Genomic DNA, 17,854 nt, shown 5'->3' with positions numbered 1-17,854 from the left:
AAAGGTGATCACTTAAAAAAATCTGCGGGGTGCAAACGAAGTTGCTGAAAGGCCCAGCTTTCATCACAAGGGCCCTTTAACGAGCAGCTTCTGAGTTTCTTCCCGGGTTCAAGCGCTCTTTCCTCCCCTCCGCCGTCATTCCTCTTCTCCCGTCTCCTCGCTAACCTGCCCCAGCGTGCCCACGTTGCCGCTGTCATCTCGCCGCGCCGCCGCCGTCCATCACCCGCCACCGTCTGTCATCAACCCTTAACCTCCCCACACCTCTCAGCGGCGCTTCCCGACGCGGGGCCTCCTCGGACATCTGCACGCCATCCATCCATCCATCCGTCCCGTTTTCCATATCGCTTATCCTCACTAGGATGAGTTGGATCTTAACCCAGCTGACTTTTGGCAAGTCGGGTTCACCCAGGACTGGTCACCAGCCATTCACAGGGTACATAGATGAAAAACGCATTCACATTCACACCTATGGAGACTTAAGTCATTAATTGAGAAAGTTGTGAGAAAAACTTACCTGGGGAGGAAAAAAATAACATGTCCATCATTGATTTCTAATTACAATTACATGGTTGTTTATTGGGAGTTGCATCGCCACGGCAACCAAATACAAAGAGCATGTGTCAGTATGATGCAGAACAGTTTGCAGGTTTGCATAATCGGTCAACGAGTGACTGCATTTAAAGATGTGATTGGATGTCAGCTGAGGGGCCGCCGACATGGCGTCTGTCATCAACGCGGCTGGAAGGCGACACCCCCCAAAACACACGAACGCACGCACGCACACACACAAAGTCGCCTCTTTACGTCTCATTGAGCAAAGTATGCTGGTAGCAACCAAAGTTTGTTTCTGAGAATATTACAAGAATCAAATTGCAGAGAGAGAGACAGAGAGTGAGAGAGAGAGAGGGAGAGAAAGCAGAGGAGGGAGAAAGAGAGAGAGGGGAGGAAGGGTGAGGAGAAAAATGGAGGAGGGAGAGGGGGAGATGGAGGAAGGAGGGAGAGGAGAAAGAGGGAGGAGAATGAGGGCGGAGGGTAGTGAGAGAGAGGGAGAGAGGGCGAGAGAGGGAGAAAGAGAGTGTGTGTGTGTGACAGAGAGAGAGAGGAGAGAAAGGGACAGAGCAAGAAATGGAGGGAGAAAGAGAGAGAGAGGAGAAAGAGGGAGGAGGAAGAGGGAGATGGAGGAGGAAGAGTGAGAGGGAGACGGAGAGAGAGGGAGAGAGAGAGGGGCAGAGGAAGAGAGGGAGAGGAAAAGAGGAAAAGAAAGAGAGAGGGGAGAGAAAGGGACAGAGCAAGAAAAGGAGGGAGAAAGAGAGAGAGAGGATAAAGAGGGAGGAAGTAGAGAGAGATGGAGGAGGAAGAGTGAGAGAGGGAGACGGAGAGAGGGAGAGAGAGAGAGGGGCAGAGGAAGAGAGGGAGAGAAAGAGAGAGGGGAGAGAAAGGGACAGAGCAAGAAAAGGAGGGAGAAAGAGAGAGAGGAGAAAGAGGGAGGAGGTAGAGGGAGATGGAGGAGGAAGAGGGAGATGGAGGAGGAAGAGTGAGAGGGAGACAGAGAGAGTGAGAGAGGGAGACGGAGAGAGGGAGAGGGGCAGAGGAAGAGAGGGAGAGAAAGAGAGAGGGGAGAGAAAGGGACAGAGCAAGAAAAGGAGGGAGAAAGAGAGAGAGAGGAGAAAGAGGGAGGAGGTAGAGGGAGATGGAGGAGGAAGAGTGAGAGAGGAAGCGAGAGTGAGAGAAGGGAAGTGAGAGAGAGAGAGAGAGAGAGAGAGAGAGACTCCTGTAAGATGAAAGCCAATAAAATGGCGTCTACGTATCTCCTTGAAACACTCTCTGGGCCTGGAAGCCACTTTCAAATGCGCCTCCTCCTCTTCCTTGTCTTAATCATCCAACTTCAAAAAGAAGCATCTCCAGAAGGGCAAAACTAGCAGAAATCATTATTTTACTCCTGTTTGTTCAGGAAATAAGACCCAATCTTAGGATGAAAAAGTCTCCAAAAATGATCTCAAGATTTATTTATTCCCCCAAGAAACAACAAATACTAGCAGAATACTGCAGATTAAAAACACAGAATTTTCTAGAAAAATTTAGCATTTTTTTTCTTGAAAATGTTTTCTGAAAAAAAGTCATTAAAAAAAAATACTCATATTGTTAAAAAATCAGCTTTTTCTTGAAGAGTCAGTTTTTCCAAAGGAAAAATCAGCAAATTGCAAAAATAAAAGTATATATTTTCTCTAGAATTTTTTTTCTCTGGAAAATAAAACTTCTATCCAGTAACGTCATAATAAAACAAAAAATCTTGGATAAATACGACTAATGCAGGTTGACAACGTTTCCTCATTAACCCGCCCAACTCAATTGTCATCTCACTCTGTGACATTTACAATTGCCATGGCAACCACAAACACTGCATATCAAATAACCTCACCCGTAAACATTCACGCATGGACAACAAGACAATGTTGTGCTTCCTGCTCGTGACGAGCATCATCGGCGACACGCACACAAACACCGTATATGTCCACTCACACACATTTCGGTGAAAATAAAGGTCTAAACTTATTTCAAGAGTCACAGATAGCTCTTCGGGGAGGAGAAACACACGCGCCCGCGCGCGCGCGCACACAGACGAGCCCCGAGGGTGCGAGCGGTTGGTCGTCTTGTCAGAGCTGATTTGAAGCTGCAGTGTCGCCAACACAAACCTGCTTCATATTGGATTACCAGCCCCGCGATGAAGAGGTGTGCGCTAACACGTGGCTAACACGTGGCTGTGTGCGCGTGTAGTCGTGTAGAGTTGTGTGGATGGGGTTTCCGTGCACACTGCACAGGTTCATTGTCATGATGAATCTACCTCCCCATGTTTGTGTTTACTGTGCGCGAGTAAACTGTGTGTATGGGGGCGAGGGGGCGGGGCTGTATGTGACGTACTCTTTTGTGTACGCTAATCATAACATATTTGACTTTGCTGTTTTATTGGGCAAACACTCCCAAGATTCACATCGTTTCCTGTTTGGGCTGCACTAGGGATGTTCTATATCACATTTTTTTTTTTAGACCGATGTGATACTCAAGTCTTCAGTACTCACCGATACCGATACCAAGTGCCGATACCATTAGTACTTATGATACATAAAATTTCCACACAAAAAAACAAGGACAGATACAAAAAAAATGAAATTACATATACTGTATATCCCAACTACAGCAAATTACCAAATTAAATTAAATTAATGGCAATTATAATTATTAATTAATTAATTATTGATTTTGCTGAGAGCTCTCAATAAAATGTTTTTTTTTAATCGATAAATAAGATGAAACTAATATTCCAGTGGCTAGGAAAGAAAGTCCCAATCAAAATATGTGGTTGTACAACGTCTTTTCAAGGAATACAGTGAAGTGCAAATAATTAAATTCAATACAACAGTAGTTTAGTAATATCTACCAAGTTAAGAATTCCTCACGCTGTTTAATTATATCTTGTTTTGAAATCCATGCTTTTAACTCATTCACTGCCATGAATTCATTTAAAAAAAAGATTATTAAAAATTAGGGGCAAGAGGCGAATCATTTTTTTAATTGTAATGAACTTATTCACTGCCATTGACGGCTATAGACGTCAAAAATTCATTTGAACTATTTCGATTAGTTTAACATTTTTTCCATTTTTGTTAACAAGAGTATGAAAACCTAGATTTTTTTTACTGTACATTTAGAACAGATATAAAATCTGTGATTAATCGTGGGTTAACTATTGAAATCATGGGATTAATTATGATTGAAAAATTGTATCCCCTGATGCCCCTATTTTTTTATATTTTCTTTTTCTCTTTTAAAAAGAAAATATTATTAAAAAATAAATAAAATACTTTAAAAAAAATGAAGGGCGCAGGCGATTAACATTTTTCGTAGTTAATCGCATGACTTCACTAGTCAACTCACGATTAATCACAAATTTTATATCTGTTCTAAATGTACAATATTTGTTTTAGGTTTTCATACTCTTGTTAACAAAAGTGGGAAAAAAATTAAACTAATAGAAATAGTTCAAATGAATTTTTGACATCAATGGCAGTGAATGAGTTAATCGCATGACTTCACTAGTTAACTCGCAATTAATCACAAATTTCATATCTGTTCTAAATGTACAATAAAAAAAATCTAGGTTTTCACAAAAGTGGAAAAAATGTTAAACTAATCGCTAATAGTTCAAATGAATTTTTGACGTTTATAGCCGTCAATGGCAGTGAATGAGTTAATTTGGAAGGCTGCTCCGTATTTCCGTTTCCTGTTTCACATACAAATATAATATAGTATGTATAAGAGCTATAATTAGCGTCTGCAAAGGCCGTAAACGGCACCATTCTCTTTTTAGCACCGCAGCTCTACATGTCAACAAGGCAATTAAGCGCGTGGCAAATGTAAACGAGGCAATTAAACACCGAAGTTACGTGAGTTACAAACATAAAGGAACCACACATAAAGGTTTTGCACACCTTTCCAGGCTTATTTTCACTCGCGGTGTTGATTTCTATTGTGCAAGGCAGCAATTGTTAGAGCGAGTCATTTTCCTACTGTGAAGTTGAACGTGTGTGCAACGCGTCGCCACGGCAACACAATTGCCGGTCAACTCACCTTGTATCAAAAAAAGCTGACATGAAAGCACCAAAGTGAGTGTTTGTGGATTATTGTACATGCGTGTGTGTTAGAATGTGTCCATGTGGGCAAAGAAGCATGTGGGTCAGGTTTCCAGGGACTGCTGACAGCTGGCTGTGTGTGTGCGTGTGTGTGCGCGCGAGATGGGAGTCAGCCATGATTGAAGTAATTATTACAACAGTCCCGCTTGTCCTTTCTACTTGTGCGCTTTAATTGACTACAAACAGACCTGAAGTCACCCCGTAACCTGGCAATGACACAGACATCCCACAATGCAACACTGCAGGAGACGCCATTACAGAGCATAAATATTATATAGCCCATTATAGTTTATTTCATGTATAGGACCTTTGATTATTTATTTATTTATTTAAAGTGTGTTGACTTCCATCTGCTTGAACTAAAAAAGAGAAAATTACCCAAAAAGTAGCATTACATTCAATATTTAAAAAAAATATATGTTAATAAAATTATATTAATAAAATCTAAAAACTTATATTAAAACATATATTCTTAATTTTTTTTTAAGAATATACTCATTTTAAAAAACAACTTTTAAATGATAACAATTTGAACAATAAAATGCATTATTTAAAAAGAAAAATCTTGTTTAAAAAAAAATATATAAAAAATTTAAAAATATATATTAATATATATATATATTTAGAGCTGTCAAACGATTACATTTTTAATCTGATTAATCACATCTTAGAACTTAATTAAAAAGTTGTTTTTTTTATCAACATTTTTTGCCCGCCAAATTCAAACTATGCGTTCATTTTATTTTATTTATTTTTTAGACATTTAATGTTATGAAGACGTCTTCAAAAAATTGTATTACTTGCAGAATTTTAAATGGAAAAAATGACCCCAATAGTTTGACATGAACAAATATTATGGATGTTATACACAAACATTTATTAAATGCTTTACTTTAATGCATGTAGTTATATTTATTGCTCAAAGACAACCTTTGCTACCTTTAACGTAACCATCCGCTGTCAGCTAAAGGATCATCTGCGGTCAAAATTAATAGTGTGATTAATCTGCATTAATACATGATTGATGCAATATTTTTTTGTGATTATTTAATTAGTTATTCCTTGAACTTTGACAGCACAACAATTTGAATCATTTTTGCCTGACATTTTTTAGTCATGTGTAATTTACAGTCAAAATTATGGGTATGCGGTATACTTGAGGCTCCTCAAGTGAAATTTTTAGAATTTAAAAAAATATATTAAAAATGCATAGAATAAAAAGTAAAGTTTTTTTTTTAAATGATATTTGTAAATATCTCAATATAAAAATACATCATTTAAAAAAAAGACAAAAAATATTTAAAAAATATACACATATTTAAATAAATGTTGTTTTCATGTAAAATGAAATGTACATTTACAGTTCAAAATCTTTTCACATAGTTTCTCAGCAACCTTTTTTGAAGTGCATATTTTAAAAAAGTTCTGTACTTCTTGATGACTGGGTTGCCTTGGGGGACGGATACCCCCCCCCCCCTTCCCCCCGGCGGAAACGCACTGGGAGCAGAAAAGCGTGTCCCCCTGGTCCTCCTCTTATCCTGCAGAGGGACTCCCCGAGAGGGGGAGGCCACTGGGAGGGAGCCAGATAGAGCACGAGGGCGTCACGGTGGAGATTGACGGACAGGCTGAGGAGACGGAGCGCTTCCTATCAGCATTTGCCACGCTGTGACTTTGTTCAAGTCTGCTCTTTAAACTTTTAATAAGAATATTGATTAAAAAAAACTGTGGGGAGCCGTCCATAGCAGTGACATGTCATAAAGTGGCAGCAAAGCACTACTTCTCTCCAAATGAAGCTCCTCAACTCACTTTGACATTGCTCCTTGGACTCAAGATGCCCCAAAAATTGTATCAAAGCACTACTTTTGTCCAAATGAGACTCCTCAACTCACTTCACTATGCTTCCTTGGCACAAGATGGCGCCAAAGCATGACTTTTGTCCAAATGAAGCACCTCAACTCACTCGATATCATTCCTCAGCACAAGACACTAGAAAATAGCACCAAAGTCCTAATTTTGTCCAAATAAAAGTGCTCAATTCACTTTGACATACGTCTCAGGCACCAAGATGCCATAAGATGGCATCAAAGCACTACTTTTGTCGAAACGGAGCTCCTCAACTCACTTAAGCATATTCAGTTCCTTCAATTCAAGCATTCTAAGTGAATCAAGATAGAAGAAAAAGAAGTCAAGTACACATCATTAAGCTGGAGGAGAAGAGCAACATGGAGACAATTAGCCAACACATGTCAACACACATGAACTAGCATCATGTCTGTGTGTGTGTTGCCCAACCGGGATGCGTGTTTGTGTGTAGGTGGGGGTGGGCAACCACACGCACATGCATACACAACACATGTGCAACATCTGACACATCACAGCTGAGCTCAGATTTGAGTGTTAATTGTTTAGGGGATTCTGCAGAGGAGGGGCAAGTGAATGTGTGTGTGTGTGTGTGTGTGTGTGTGTGTGCAAGACAGAAGAACAGCAGGGAAAATACATTGAACTTCTTTTTTTTTTTTTTTATGTAATGAAGTCCAAGCCAGGTCCGAGCAAGTTCAGTCGTCAAGACGCACCCACACACATTTTTACTTGCCTGAAATTTCTATTTTATATGTTCATGTCATAGGTCATTTTATCTATCGTCTATCACACTTAATTATTCTAATTATTTTTCCCGTTTTGTCATATTTGCAGATTTTTCATATACTTAATACTTAATTGTGTGTTTACAACTATCTGATTCATTTTACATTGATATTTTTTGCTAATATATACAATTTTTATTACATATACACTACTGTATATATATATATATATATATATATATATATATATATATATATATATATATATATATACATATATATATACACATACACACACACAATTTTATTTATGCTTTGACACAAATATCTCAAGCTTAGTTAGTACTTTTATCATATTTATTAGTTTTTTTTATGAATGTTGCATTTTTTTTAATTAATTGTTTTTATCTTTTTACATACTTTTTGTTATGTAATGTATTTTGCAAAAAGTTAATCTTTGTGATCTATTTTTATTTATGACATTTGTCTTTATATTTTTTAAGTATTATCCATTAAACAATAATTCCACATCAGTTATATTAAAATATACATATAAAAATATAAAGTACCATTACAAAAAAAATTGTTTTTTAAATGTATGCTTTTGAAGGTCTGTTGACGGCTCGAGGATTCAAGGAATGTGATTGGATGTTTCCATGGTTCCTGTTTGGTCTCTTGGTTCCAGGGGATGCGTGCTGATGCTGATTGGACGACCTTGTCCTAGTTGGCCTCGCCCCAGGCTGCAGCTGATTGGCCGTCAATAAGCCATTAGGACGTTCCACTAAGGCCAGAGCGAAACAAAACAGAGCACCGAGGACTCACTTAAAACGACTCTGAGCCTGGATAGCGCCCCTAGAGGCCATCAAAAACATTACAGATGATGTGCTCATTTGAGTTGAAACTGCTTTTTAAAAAAACACCACTTATAGTGAACACTCTTTATTTATATATATAAAAACAAGTAGCAATTTATGTTGAGTGAAATCCATAAAGACTCACTTATTAGATAATTACTGATGAGTCCAAAAAAAAAAAAAAATTTTAATAAAAAAATAAATTTTATTCCTTAACGTTACTGTTAAAAATGTACTTCCAATTAAGTATTGGAAAAACTGGATGTCAATTTTATGTTAAGTAGGTTTGTCTGTATCTGTTGAATTTACCTAATAAAGTAATCTTACTTATTTACTTAACTTATTCACTGCCATTGACGGCTATAAACATCAAAAATTCATTTGAACTATTTCTATTAGTTTTAACCCCCCCCCCCCCCATTTTTGTTAACAAGAGTTAAAAAAAAGAAAAGAACAACAGATATAAAATTTGTGATTAATCGTGAGTTAAACAGTGAAGTCATGCTATTATTTTCAATAAAAAATGTTAACCCCAAATTTTTAATAATATTTCCTTTTCTTTAAAAAAAAAAAAATCATTCACTGCCATTGACGGCTATAAGTCAAAAAATCATTTGAACTATTTCTATTAGTTTAAAAAAAAAATCACTTTTGTTAACAAGAGTATGAAAACCTAGAATTTTTTTTATTGTACATTTAGAACAGATATAAAATTTGTGATTAATCGTGAGTTAACTAGTGAAGTCATGCGATTAATTACAATTAAAAAATTCAACCGTCTGAAGCCCCAATTTTTTTATAATCTTTAAAAAAAAAAAATGAATTCATGGCAGTGAATGAGTTAAAATCAAGTAATCAGTAAGTAACTAAATTACTTTTCCAAGGCAACAATGGCAATACTGGTTACTCCCCACATCTGTAATGCCAAGCTACCACAGACCAAACATGAAGCTAGCATTGCATTAGTTAGCAACTTAGCACTCAAGCTAAACACGACGCATTTTTATTTAGTGTGTCGCTGCTTTGTTCTCCTTTAAAAGGTCATTTTGGGGAGCGTCAGCATGTGGCCACCATAATTTAGCCGCCGGCATTTTTGCACACGCACGCACACGAACATTAACTCACACACACACACAGCAGCGTGAAAACATGCATATCGAGAGTGGTGTGATCAATGTTTGTGACAATGACAGACACACAAATGCACCCTGTGTGAAGCTCGGCTGCCTCCAGGACACACAATCCGATGGTGTTTGCTGTTGCGCGCACACACTCACGCACACACAACGGTGGCAGGTTGCTTCCCGCCTTTGGCGAAATCCACAAATAAAGACAATGGAATAAACCGGAGCGACAAACCTTGTGTGTCACCTCGGGGCCCACACGCACACACGAAAAGCGGCGACACAACTGGACGCCGTGTGTGTGTGTGTGTGTGTGTATCCACAGTGTGTGACTATAAATATTAGTTAACGGCTTAACGAGGGAAGAGTCGGCCGCGATAACTGTGGCCGATGGGAGCGTTTTTCTCATTCCGATGTTCACATAAACACTTTTGGTACACATAGAGGAAGACTTGTGTGCTTGTGTTGCTGCAATAAAAGTCTTGTTTTAAATAATAACTTTTTACAAGCGCACACATTCGCAGCAGCTGCCTCACTGGGTTCTGTGTGAAAGGCGCAGGCAGGTGGATGGATAAATGTTGTGTCGTCTTAAACACAAACGCTGATGCTGAAATATTCTGGATTTTTGCATTTAAAAAAAAAAGGCACGTATGAGCTCTGTGGTGTTAAAAATGTTTCTCGCTGCTGTGTTCAGAGTGTTGTTGTGTGAAATAATCATAATCAGCCTCTTTCTGCGCTCCGTTTGAATTTTCCTGGCCGCGTTTTCGGCTCATTACAGGCCTTTTGTCTCGCTGCGGCACTGATCTTTATTTGGCTGAAATAATCGTTTCTCTCGCGCCGCAAAGACAACTTTAAGGGATTATAAATGACTCTGTTTGTCTCTGTGATCAACTCTTTCCTTTGTTTTTTCGCCGACAGTAGAGGAAAAACAAATTGTGATTCTCTTTTGGTCTCAAAGTGTGTCGCCAGAGGCTTGTTGGCGTTGAAGAGCAGCATAAAATAGGTTGCTGCCATGCGGAGAAACCAGGATATTGCCACGACTGAGTTATATTTCCGACGTCGGATAATTACGTAATAACTCGGTCCTCCCTATTCGCTGTCCTTGTTGTGAAAGCTGTTAGCTTAGTTTAGCATCGCAATAATTCAAACAAGTATTGAACAGTGAATGGTCTTTGGCTAAAGTTTTTGTCGTTAGCTTAATTTAGCTTTGCCTAGACTGTTTTAATTTACTTTTCCAATACCATTTGTTATCTCAACATAGCCTGTCACTGTTTATTTTACCAATAACTTAAGTAAACTGTCTTCTGTTAGCTTACTTTAGCTTAGCCTAGCATGTGATATTTACATATTCCAATACCTTTCTCGGATTAAAAACTGTTCGCCATTTAAGATGTCTGTTGTTAGCTTGATTTATCTTAGCCTAGCAGGATTTTGTTTACATCTTATAAGTGTTACATTCAACCTGGGATTGAACATATACGCCTAATTAAGATGTCTGATGTTAGCTTAGCATTGCCTGCCAAAGATATTTTTCCCAATAACTCTAATGAACACCAGTCAACGTTGAAGATGTCTATTGTTAGCATCATTTAGCTTAACCTAGCCTGTCATAGTTGACATATCCAATACCTTACTCAAACTGAGTACCAGCCTATGTTGATGGTGGCTATTGATAGCGCCATTTAGCTTAGCCTAGCTGGTTTTAGTTAACTTTTCAAATTCCTCGCATGGATTGAACATCAGTCTTTTAAAAAATGTATATTGTGATCTCAATTTAGCTTTGCCGGTCCTAAATGAACTTTTAATATGTTGACAAAAGGCTTTAAAATATCAGGGCAGGACCAAGTGTGGAAAAGAGGGGTCAGTGCACAGCAGTAGCACCCGGTGAGACAAAGGAGAGCTCTAGGCAGAAAGAACCCCACAGCCCTGGAGATCTTTCAGCACCTGTGTAACCTCAAGACCACAGGAGGGACAAAAAAACCAAAGAGCCAACCTCACCCTGTGAGGGAAGGAATCAAATGTCCCAAGATGGAAGACTTATGTGGGTTTAGCTTTTTTCCTCCTCTTCCCGCTTACGTTAGCTTAGCTTACATTCAACCATGGCTCAAATCCTTGTCTCTTGTCAATTCCGGGGACCGTGGCCACCAGTCAGGCCCCTGACGTGGCGACACATCCGCCCCGGTTTGACCCGTGACAAAAAGCAGAGCACCTCAATCAGAGCTGGAGTTTATACGCCGTTCAGCAGCGTGTCCCACAAATCACACCAAAGACAAGGCCAGCTAGGGCCGTCCGCCGTAACAAAAACAAAGCTTCCTGTCGGAGGGGCCCAGGGGTCTGGGTGGCGCCCTCCCCCCCTGTCAGAAGGGGGGACATCCAGGTGAGCAAACACGGCTAATTAGCACAAACAAACAACTGCCACGCGGCCAGCTCGCACTGATTGAACAAACGTGACCTGGATGCTAAGCCGCCGCCCAGATGGGGCTAGTTTAGAGTCTTGCTTAAACATTTGCTTTGCTGGTGGCAGCACAGCAGGGCTGTGGGGTTATGGGGGGGGTCCAGCATCTGGATGTCGTTTCATCTTGTCAAACAGGTCGTTGTCATCCTCAACACTTCGCTACTTTGTTTTGAAAAGAGCTCACTCTAAACTTCGCCGTTTGGATGAAGACCACATCAGCCTTTACATGAATATGACGTCAATCAAGTTTTGGACAAAAATACATTTTTATGGCCAGAGCAAGAGGTGTGAAGGCCCTTTTGAAATTCTTATGTGATTTTCACAAACTCATCAGATTTTGCAGACTTATTGGTCATAGGTTTGATCCCTAAAAAGAGGCTATGTAAAGAATCATTTATCTATCTATTTATTTATTTATTTTACATTCAACCCATTCAATTTGGTAGTCATGTCTGTCATGAGTAGACCCACAAAAAGTCTGAATAATTGTTTGCTTTGAAAAGATAGAGGAAGTCTAACAGCAATTTTATGGTAGTGTTGGCCTTTTCTAGGGGTCTTTCATGACACCAAATTTAGCACTCATCAAATCAGAAATTTGGTGGGCATGTCTATAATGAATACACCCGCAAAAAGTCTCAAGACTCCATGCTTGAAAAGAAACAGAAAATCCACCATTTTGATTCGAAGCCACCATTCATGGCCAATGAACTTTTTTTTTTTTTTTTTTGGAAAATTCTGCTCCCAAAGCCTGTTTCACTTAAATTCGGTATATCTTATTGTCTGTCATGAGTCGACCCACAAAAAAAGTCTGAAGAAGCAAGTCTGAAAATACGCAGGAAATCTGACATTTTGGTTTGATTTTGATTTGGTCGATTTCCAGGGTTCCTTTGAATCATTTGAAAATTCATCCTCTGAAGCCAGTTTCGCGGAGCCACATGCAATTTGGCAAGACACATACTTTATTTTGCCTTACTGATTGCTATGTATGCTGTGAAGGAATAAAAAGTGTTACAGCTCATTTCGCACCATAAACACACCTCTCCGTCAAGCTAAAACACTCATCAGTGCATGTTTTTAAACCCATCAAATACTAGTCACGGCTTGTTCGACAGCATGGGAGTGAAATCTCGCAGCTGATTGGCGGAATGCAAACAACTTAGCAAAACAAACAAGGATGCAGACAAAGTGCCTTTAACAAACAAAAACACACACTTGATGAGAGCGCATGTCTTTGTTTGTTGATGTGTGTTTGTGCTAATGCAGCAACTGTGTGTGAAGTCTGTTGAAGTGTTCACACACACACGAAAAGGGACAAAATATGATCACACACTTCAAACTACAACGAGACAAAAGATTACTATAGCTCTGACAGTGTCAATCAAAAGTTAACATTATATTTGCACACTTACACAAACACACACACTTGTGGACAAACTATTGGTGGTTGTGCTTAAAATTGATAACTGAAAGATAACTGTTTTAAAATATAGGAGTGAAAGTAAAAAGTCATCAGAAAAACAAATACTCAAGAACAAAGTACTTGTACTTCGTTACTGCCCACTACTGGCAATAGAGAACATGTGTTAAATTAATAGCTTTGACAGTGTCAATCAAGTGAGCATCTTTACACACGCGATTTTTGACTCCATATAAATAGTTAAATACTATTAAATATTCATCAAATCAGTCTCTTCAAAATATTGTTTGTCACTCCCGAAGGACCGCCAGATCAAATGGGCTATTCAATCCAAAAGTCAACTCAAGAAAACCCAAAGAATCCAAATGAAAAACATTCACTTGAGATGCAAAAGAGTCGTTAAGCAGATCAAATCGAACGAGTTCCTACCTCTGCGTTTGTGGATCTTGACCATCACCTCCGCGGGCTCCGGCAGGCTGCGCGCCAGGAACACTCTCCCCGAGTCCCTCTCAATCTGCACCGGCGAGTCGGCGTCGGAGATCACCTCGAACCATCGCTGCTCGAACCTCCGGTCGGGCACCGTGAACACCAGGTCCCCGACGCCGGCTTGATCCGGGACGCTCACGGCGTAGGTCACCTCCTCTGCCAGGGCGCGCGACCTCCGCGTGGCCGGCTTGGTCCTGCCCGGCCGGCGCACCAGGACCTCCAAGAAGACCGGCCCGCCGACCAGCGGCTCTTCCCCGCCATCCTTGACGTAAAGCCGGGTTGTGACTCGGCTCAGCCCGCGGAGGGAGCCCACGAGCGTCACCTGTCCGCTTTCCGGGTCCACGCGGAGCAAGACGGACTCGGGTTGTGCGTAAAAAGTGACGCGTCCGTTGACATCCGCGTCTCCGTCCTTGGCGTCGAACCGGGCCAACTGGGTGCCGAGCGGGGTGAACTCGTCCGCTTCTAGGGTTCTGTTACCAACCGTGAAACGGGGCGCGTTGTCGTTGACATCCGTCACCTCCACCTGGATCAGCACCGGACCACCCGCACACCGCTCCACGGTCAGCTCGTACATGGCAATGAACTCCCGGTCCAAAAATTTGGATGACACCAGAGCCAGGTGGCGCCGGCGTCCGTGGAGGCGAACGAGCCGGAAGTCGGACGCGTAACTCCCTTTCAGCGTGGCCCCACCACCGGGGCAGACACCGGCGAACACCGGCACGGCCACCCCGTCCACGGGCGTCCCGGCCGGGGAGTTCTCCGCGATTCTTCCGGAGTAGTGAGACCGACGAGCGGAGGCGGGGAGCAAGTGGACGAAGAGGAAGAGGAGGAGGAAAAAGTGTAGGGATACTTCTTTTTGGGCCATGTTTCCATTTAAAATCAACAACAACAACAGTAGTCCTTCTACACTCCAATTTCAACTCTATTTAGTCAAACTTCCTCCATTTAACTCCTAAAGCTACATTCAAGTGTTCAAAATCCATCCCCTGCTCCACGAAACAAAGTCTGTTTAACATGATGGTTCTAAGAGTTCAAGAAAATCGTTTTTTTTTTTTTATGAACATAAATATAAAACAGTTTGACGTATATCGCTAAGGAAAGGCGAGTTTGTCCATCGCTGGATGGATGCAGGATGAGAGTGAAAAGGGGGGAGAAAGGAGACCGGGAGAGGCAACCCAACGGGCTCCATGTGGCATTGTGGGCCACGCCCACCCCACGCGGAGATGGACCAATCGGGAAGCAGAAGTGGAGATTTGATTGATGGGCAGGAAGAGCTCAGTTTTGGAGAGAGAGAGTTTTGGTACCTTCAGTGTTAGCTTGTGGAGCAGGCAAATTAGTTACTTAGTGTTACTTAAATGCTGATATATTTTAAATATAACATGTCTTATTTGGTGGAGCCAATCAGTGATGTCATTGATCAATCCAGGCAAATTAACTCATTCACTGCCATTGACAGCAACAGACATCAAAAATTAGTTTGAACGATTTCTATTAGTTTTTAAAAATAAAATAAATTTTTGTTAATAAGAGCATGAAAGCCTAGAATTTTTTTTTGTGCATTTAGAACAGATATAAAATTTTTGATTAATCGTGAATTAACTAGTGAAGTCATGCAATTAATTACGATTTAAAAAAATTAATCACCTGATGCCCCTAATTGTTAATAATCTTTTCTTTTATTTTTTTTTTAAAGAAATGATTATTAACAATTAGGGGCATCAGGAGATTACAATATTTTAATCGTAATTAATCGCATGACTGCACTTGTTAACTCACGATAAATCCCACATTTTATATCTGTTCTAATACAATTTAAAAAAAAATCTCTTGTTAACAAAAGTGGGAAAAATGTTAAACTAACAGAAATAGTTCAAATGAATTTTTGACGTCTATAGCCGTCGATGGCAGTAAATGAGTTAAGGCATTACAGCGCATCACCAATTTTGCATAAAATGCTAATTATTGTCCGATCCCAATTCAGCCTATCGGATCGGTGTAAAGATTGGTTTAAATTACATCGAGCACTACTGATTGTGAAGGCCCTGGGCAGATTTGATTGACATGGCAACACAGTGAGGCTGTTATCTGATCGGACAAAAAATGCTTAACGTCCACATACTGGAAGAGAACGGCTATGAAATGAAAGGAAATGAAAGAGAATAGACTGTTGGGTAAAAAATTAAAACAATTTCATGGAAGGAGTATTAGAATTTAGGTTGTGAATGTAGGTCAGTGCTTCAGATAGTGTTTAGGCTGTATTTTATTGATAGTGTTCCTAATGAAGTGGCCTGCCAGTATCGTTAGTTAGCATCATCCTGAATTATTTTTTAATTTTATTTTTTGGTAAATACATAAACTGCTCTGCAATTCGGCGACGTCACAACAACAACAACAACAAAGTCTCATCAATACATACACCGACACCTGTAATCAATCCACATGCTGATTGGCTGGCTCCATTGCGATCACCATAGCATATTGATGGAGGTGAAGATGGTCGCTCTTGTGTTTTGACTAATTGCTTTGTGATGACATCACTGGTTAGCAGCCCTGCGGCGCTCATCTGTCAGCTCAGATGTTTGGAATTGGAGAAAAAAAAAAAGCACACTTTTGCAGACATGAATGTGTTTTCTTTGCTTTGAAAAGAGTGACAGCTCAAAGCTGCGTAGAGAAGAGGAAGCCCCCCCTCGGAGACGTCAGAATTATCTCCACATGTTGGCGGCGGCGGCGGCCCGATGAAAGCAAAGCGACGCTTTGAGAGCGAGTGGCGAGATGGCAAAATGATGTGAAGGATGAATGGAATCACTTTGCTCTTTTTATTAGCTTGTTCTCGTTTAAGTGCAAGCGCCAGTAAAGAAAAAAAGATTGAAAGGGAGATCAAAACCACACCCAAATCAACAGGGTTCTTTCTTAAGAGTAGGGAAACGTAATAATTCCTGAACGTTTGAAGGAGTTTGTTGCAACATTAAGGAAAATAGAGACTTAACAGGACGTGCCGTACTTTCTGATATCAACTGTGTTGAGTCACATATTGCCAGCAACTCATATGTCCATGAAAAAGTAAGTGAAGTTACTTAATTGAGTTATTTTGATAACTTGCTTGAAAAAGTAACTGTTACATTACTGATTACTTTATTTTAAAAGTATTATTACTTGCTCGAAAAGTAACTCAATTATTCTACTACTGATTACTTGATTTCAAAATAACTCAAGTTATTTGACTGATTACTTAATATTAAAAGTAACTAAGTTACTTTATTGATTACGCTCTTTAACTCTTTCACTGCCAGACGTTTTCAGAAACGGGTTGTCCCCAGTGCCAGCCGATTTAAGCATTTTGACTGATCTTTCAAGGTCCCCAGGAAATGTTGTGTTTGGACTATGGAAACACACATAAAAAAAAATAAATAAAATTGGATGACGTCTTTTGACGTCATTGGCAGCCCTCCGTAGGTTTTTACTTGACGTCTTTAAACGTCAGTGGCAGTGAAAGAGTTAAAAAAATAACATGGTTACTTTAATGATTGCTTTTTCATTATTAGATCATTAGTTGTTACTCTAGAACGCGCACAATTTGGAGAACGTCACTGATGACACACTAAAGTCATGTGAGCGCCTGGTGAAGTCACATGACCACATAGTGAAGTCATGTGACCACACAGTGTCTATGAAGTCACATGGCCACACAGTGAAGTACTCCAATCAATCAATCAATCAATCAATCAATCAATCATATAGCACTTTTCATACAGAAAAGGAAACTGATTTAAAAACCCTAATGACCACACAGTATCGTCCACGAAATCACATGACCAGACCGTGTTGTTCCTGAGGTCACATGATCACACAGCGGTTACATGACCACACAGATTCATTTATGAAGTCACATGACCACACCTTATCTTCCACATTGAGTCATAGACAGATGGTTTCAATCAGTATTCATCTGCTCACAAAATGTCACACGGCAATCTGACAACCTGAGTGGCACACAACTGTAGCATGTGTGTGCGTGTGTGTGTGTTTTCGCAGCAGATGGAGCCCAGCCGCCAAATGACACTCGAAATTGTGCGGCGTTCCCCAATCACAGGTGACTGACAGGCAAAGTGTGTGATTATCTAACACACACACACATGCATAGCACATACGCACACACTTAACGGCCGCTAACCGTAATTATAATTAGGCCTGACAAACGAATCAAAAAATGTAGCCGAGTAAAATATGTGATGGCTGTTGGGCTCT

General features: G+C 40.2%; 1 protein-coding gene across 1 annotated transcript in view; it reads right to left on the bottom strand.

The window, feature by feature from the left end:
• Positions 1-14,882, bottom strand: part of LOC144057464 (neural-cadherin) — an 86,690-nt gene extending 71,808 nt beyond the window's left edge. The window contains exon 1 of the mRNA XM_077575039.1: positions 13,553-14,882. Within this exon, the coding sequence (XP_077431165.1) occupies positions 13,553-14,474 (922 nt within the window). The 5' untranslated portion in view covers positions 14,475-14,882. The remainder of the gene's footprint in view (positions 1-13,552) is intronic.
• Positions 14,883-17,854: the final 2,972 nt, after the last annotated feature.

This window comes from Vanacampus margaritifer, chromosome 9 (assembly GCF_051991255.1).
Source record: "Vanacampus margaritifer isolate UIUO_Vmar chromosome 9, RoL_Vmar_1.0, whole genome shotgun sequence".
NCBI lineage: Eukaryota > Metazoa > Chordata > Actinopteri > Syngnathiformes > Syngnathidae > Vanacampus > Vanacampus margaritifer.
This window is presented reverse-complemented; position numbering and strand designations above follow the sequence as displayed.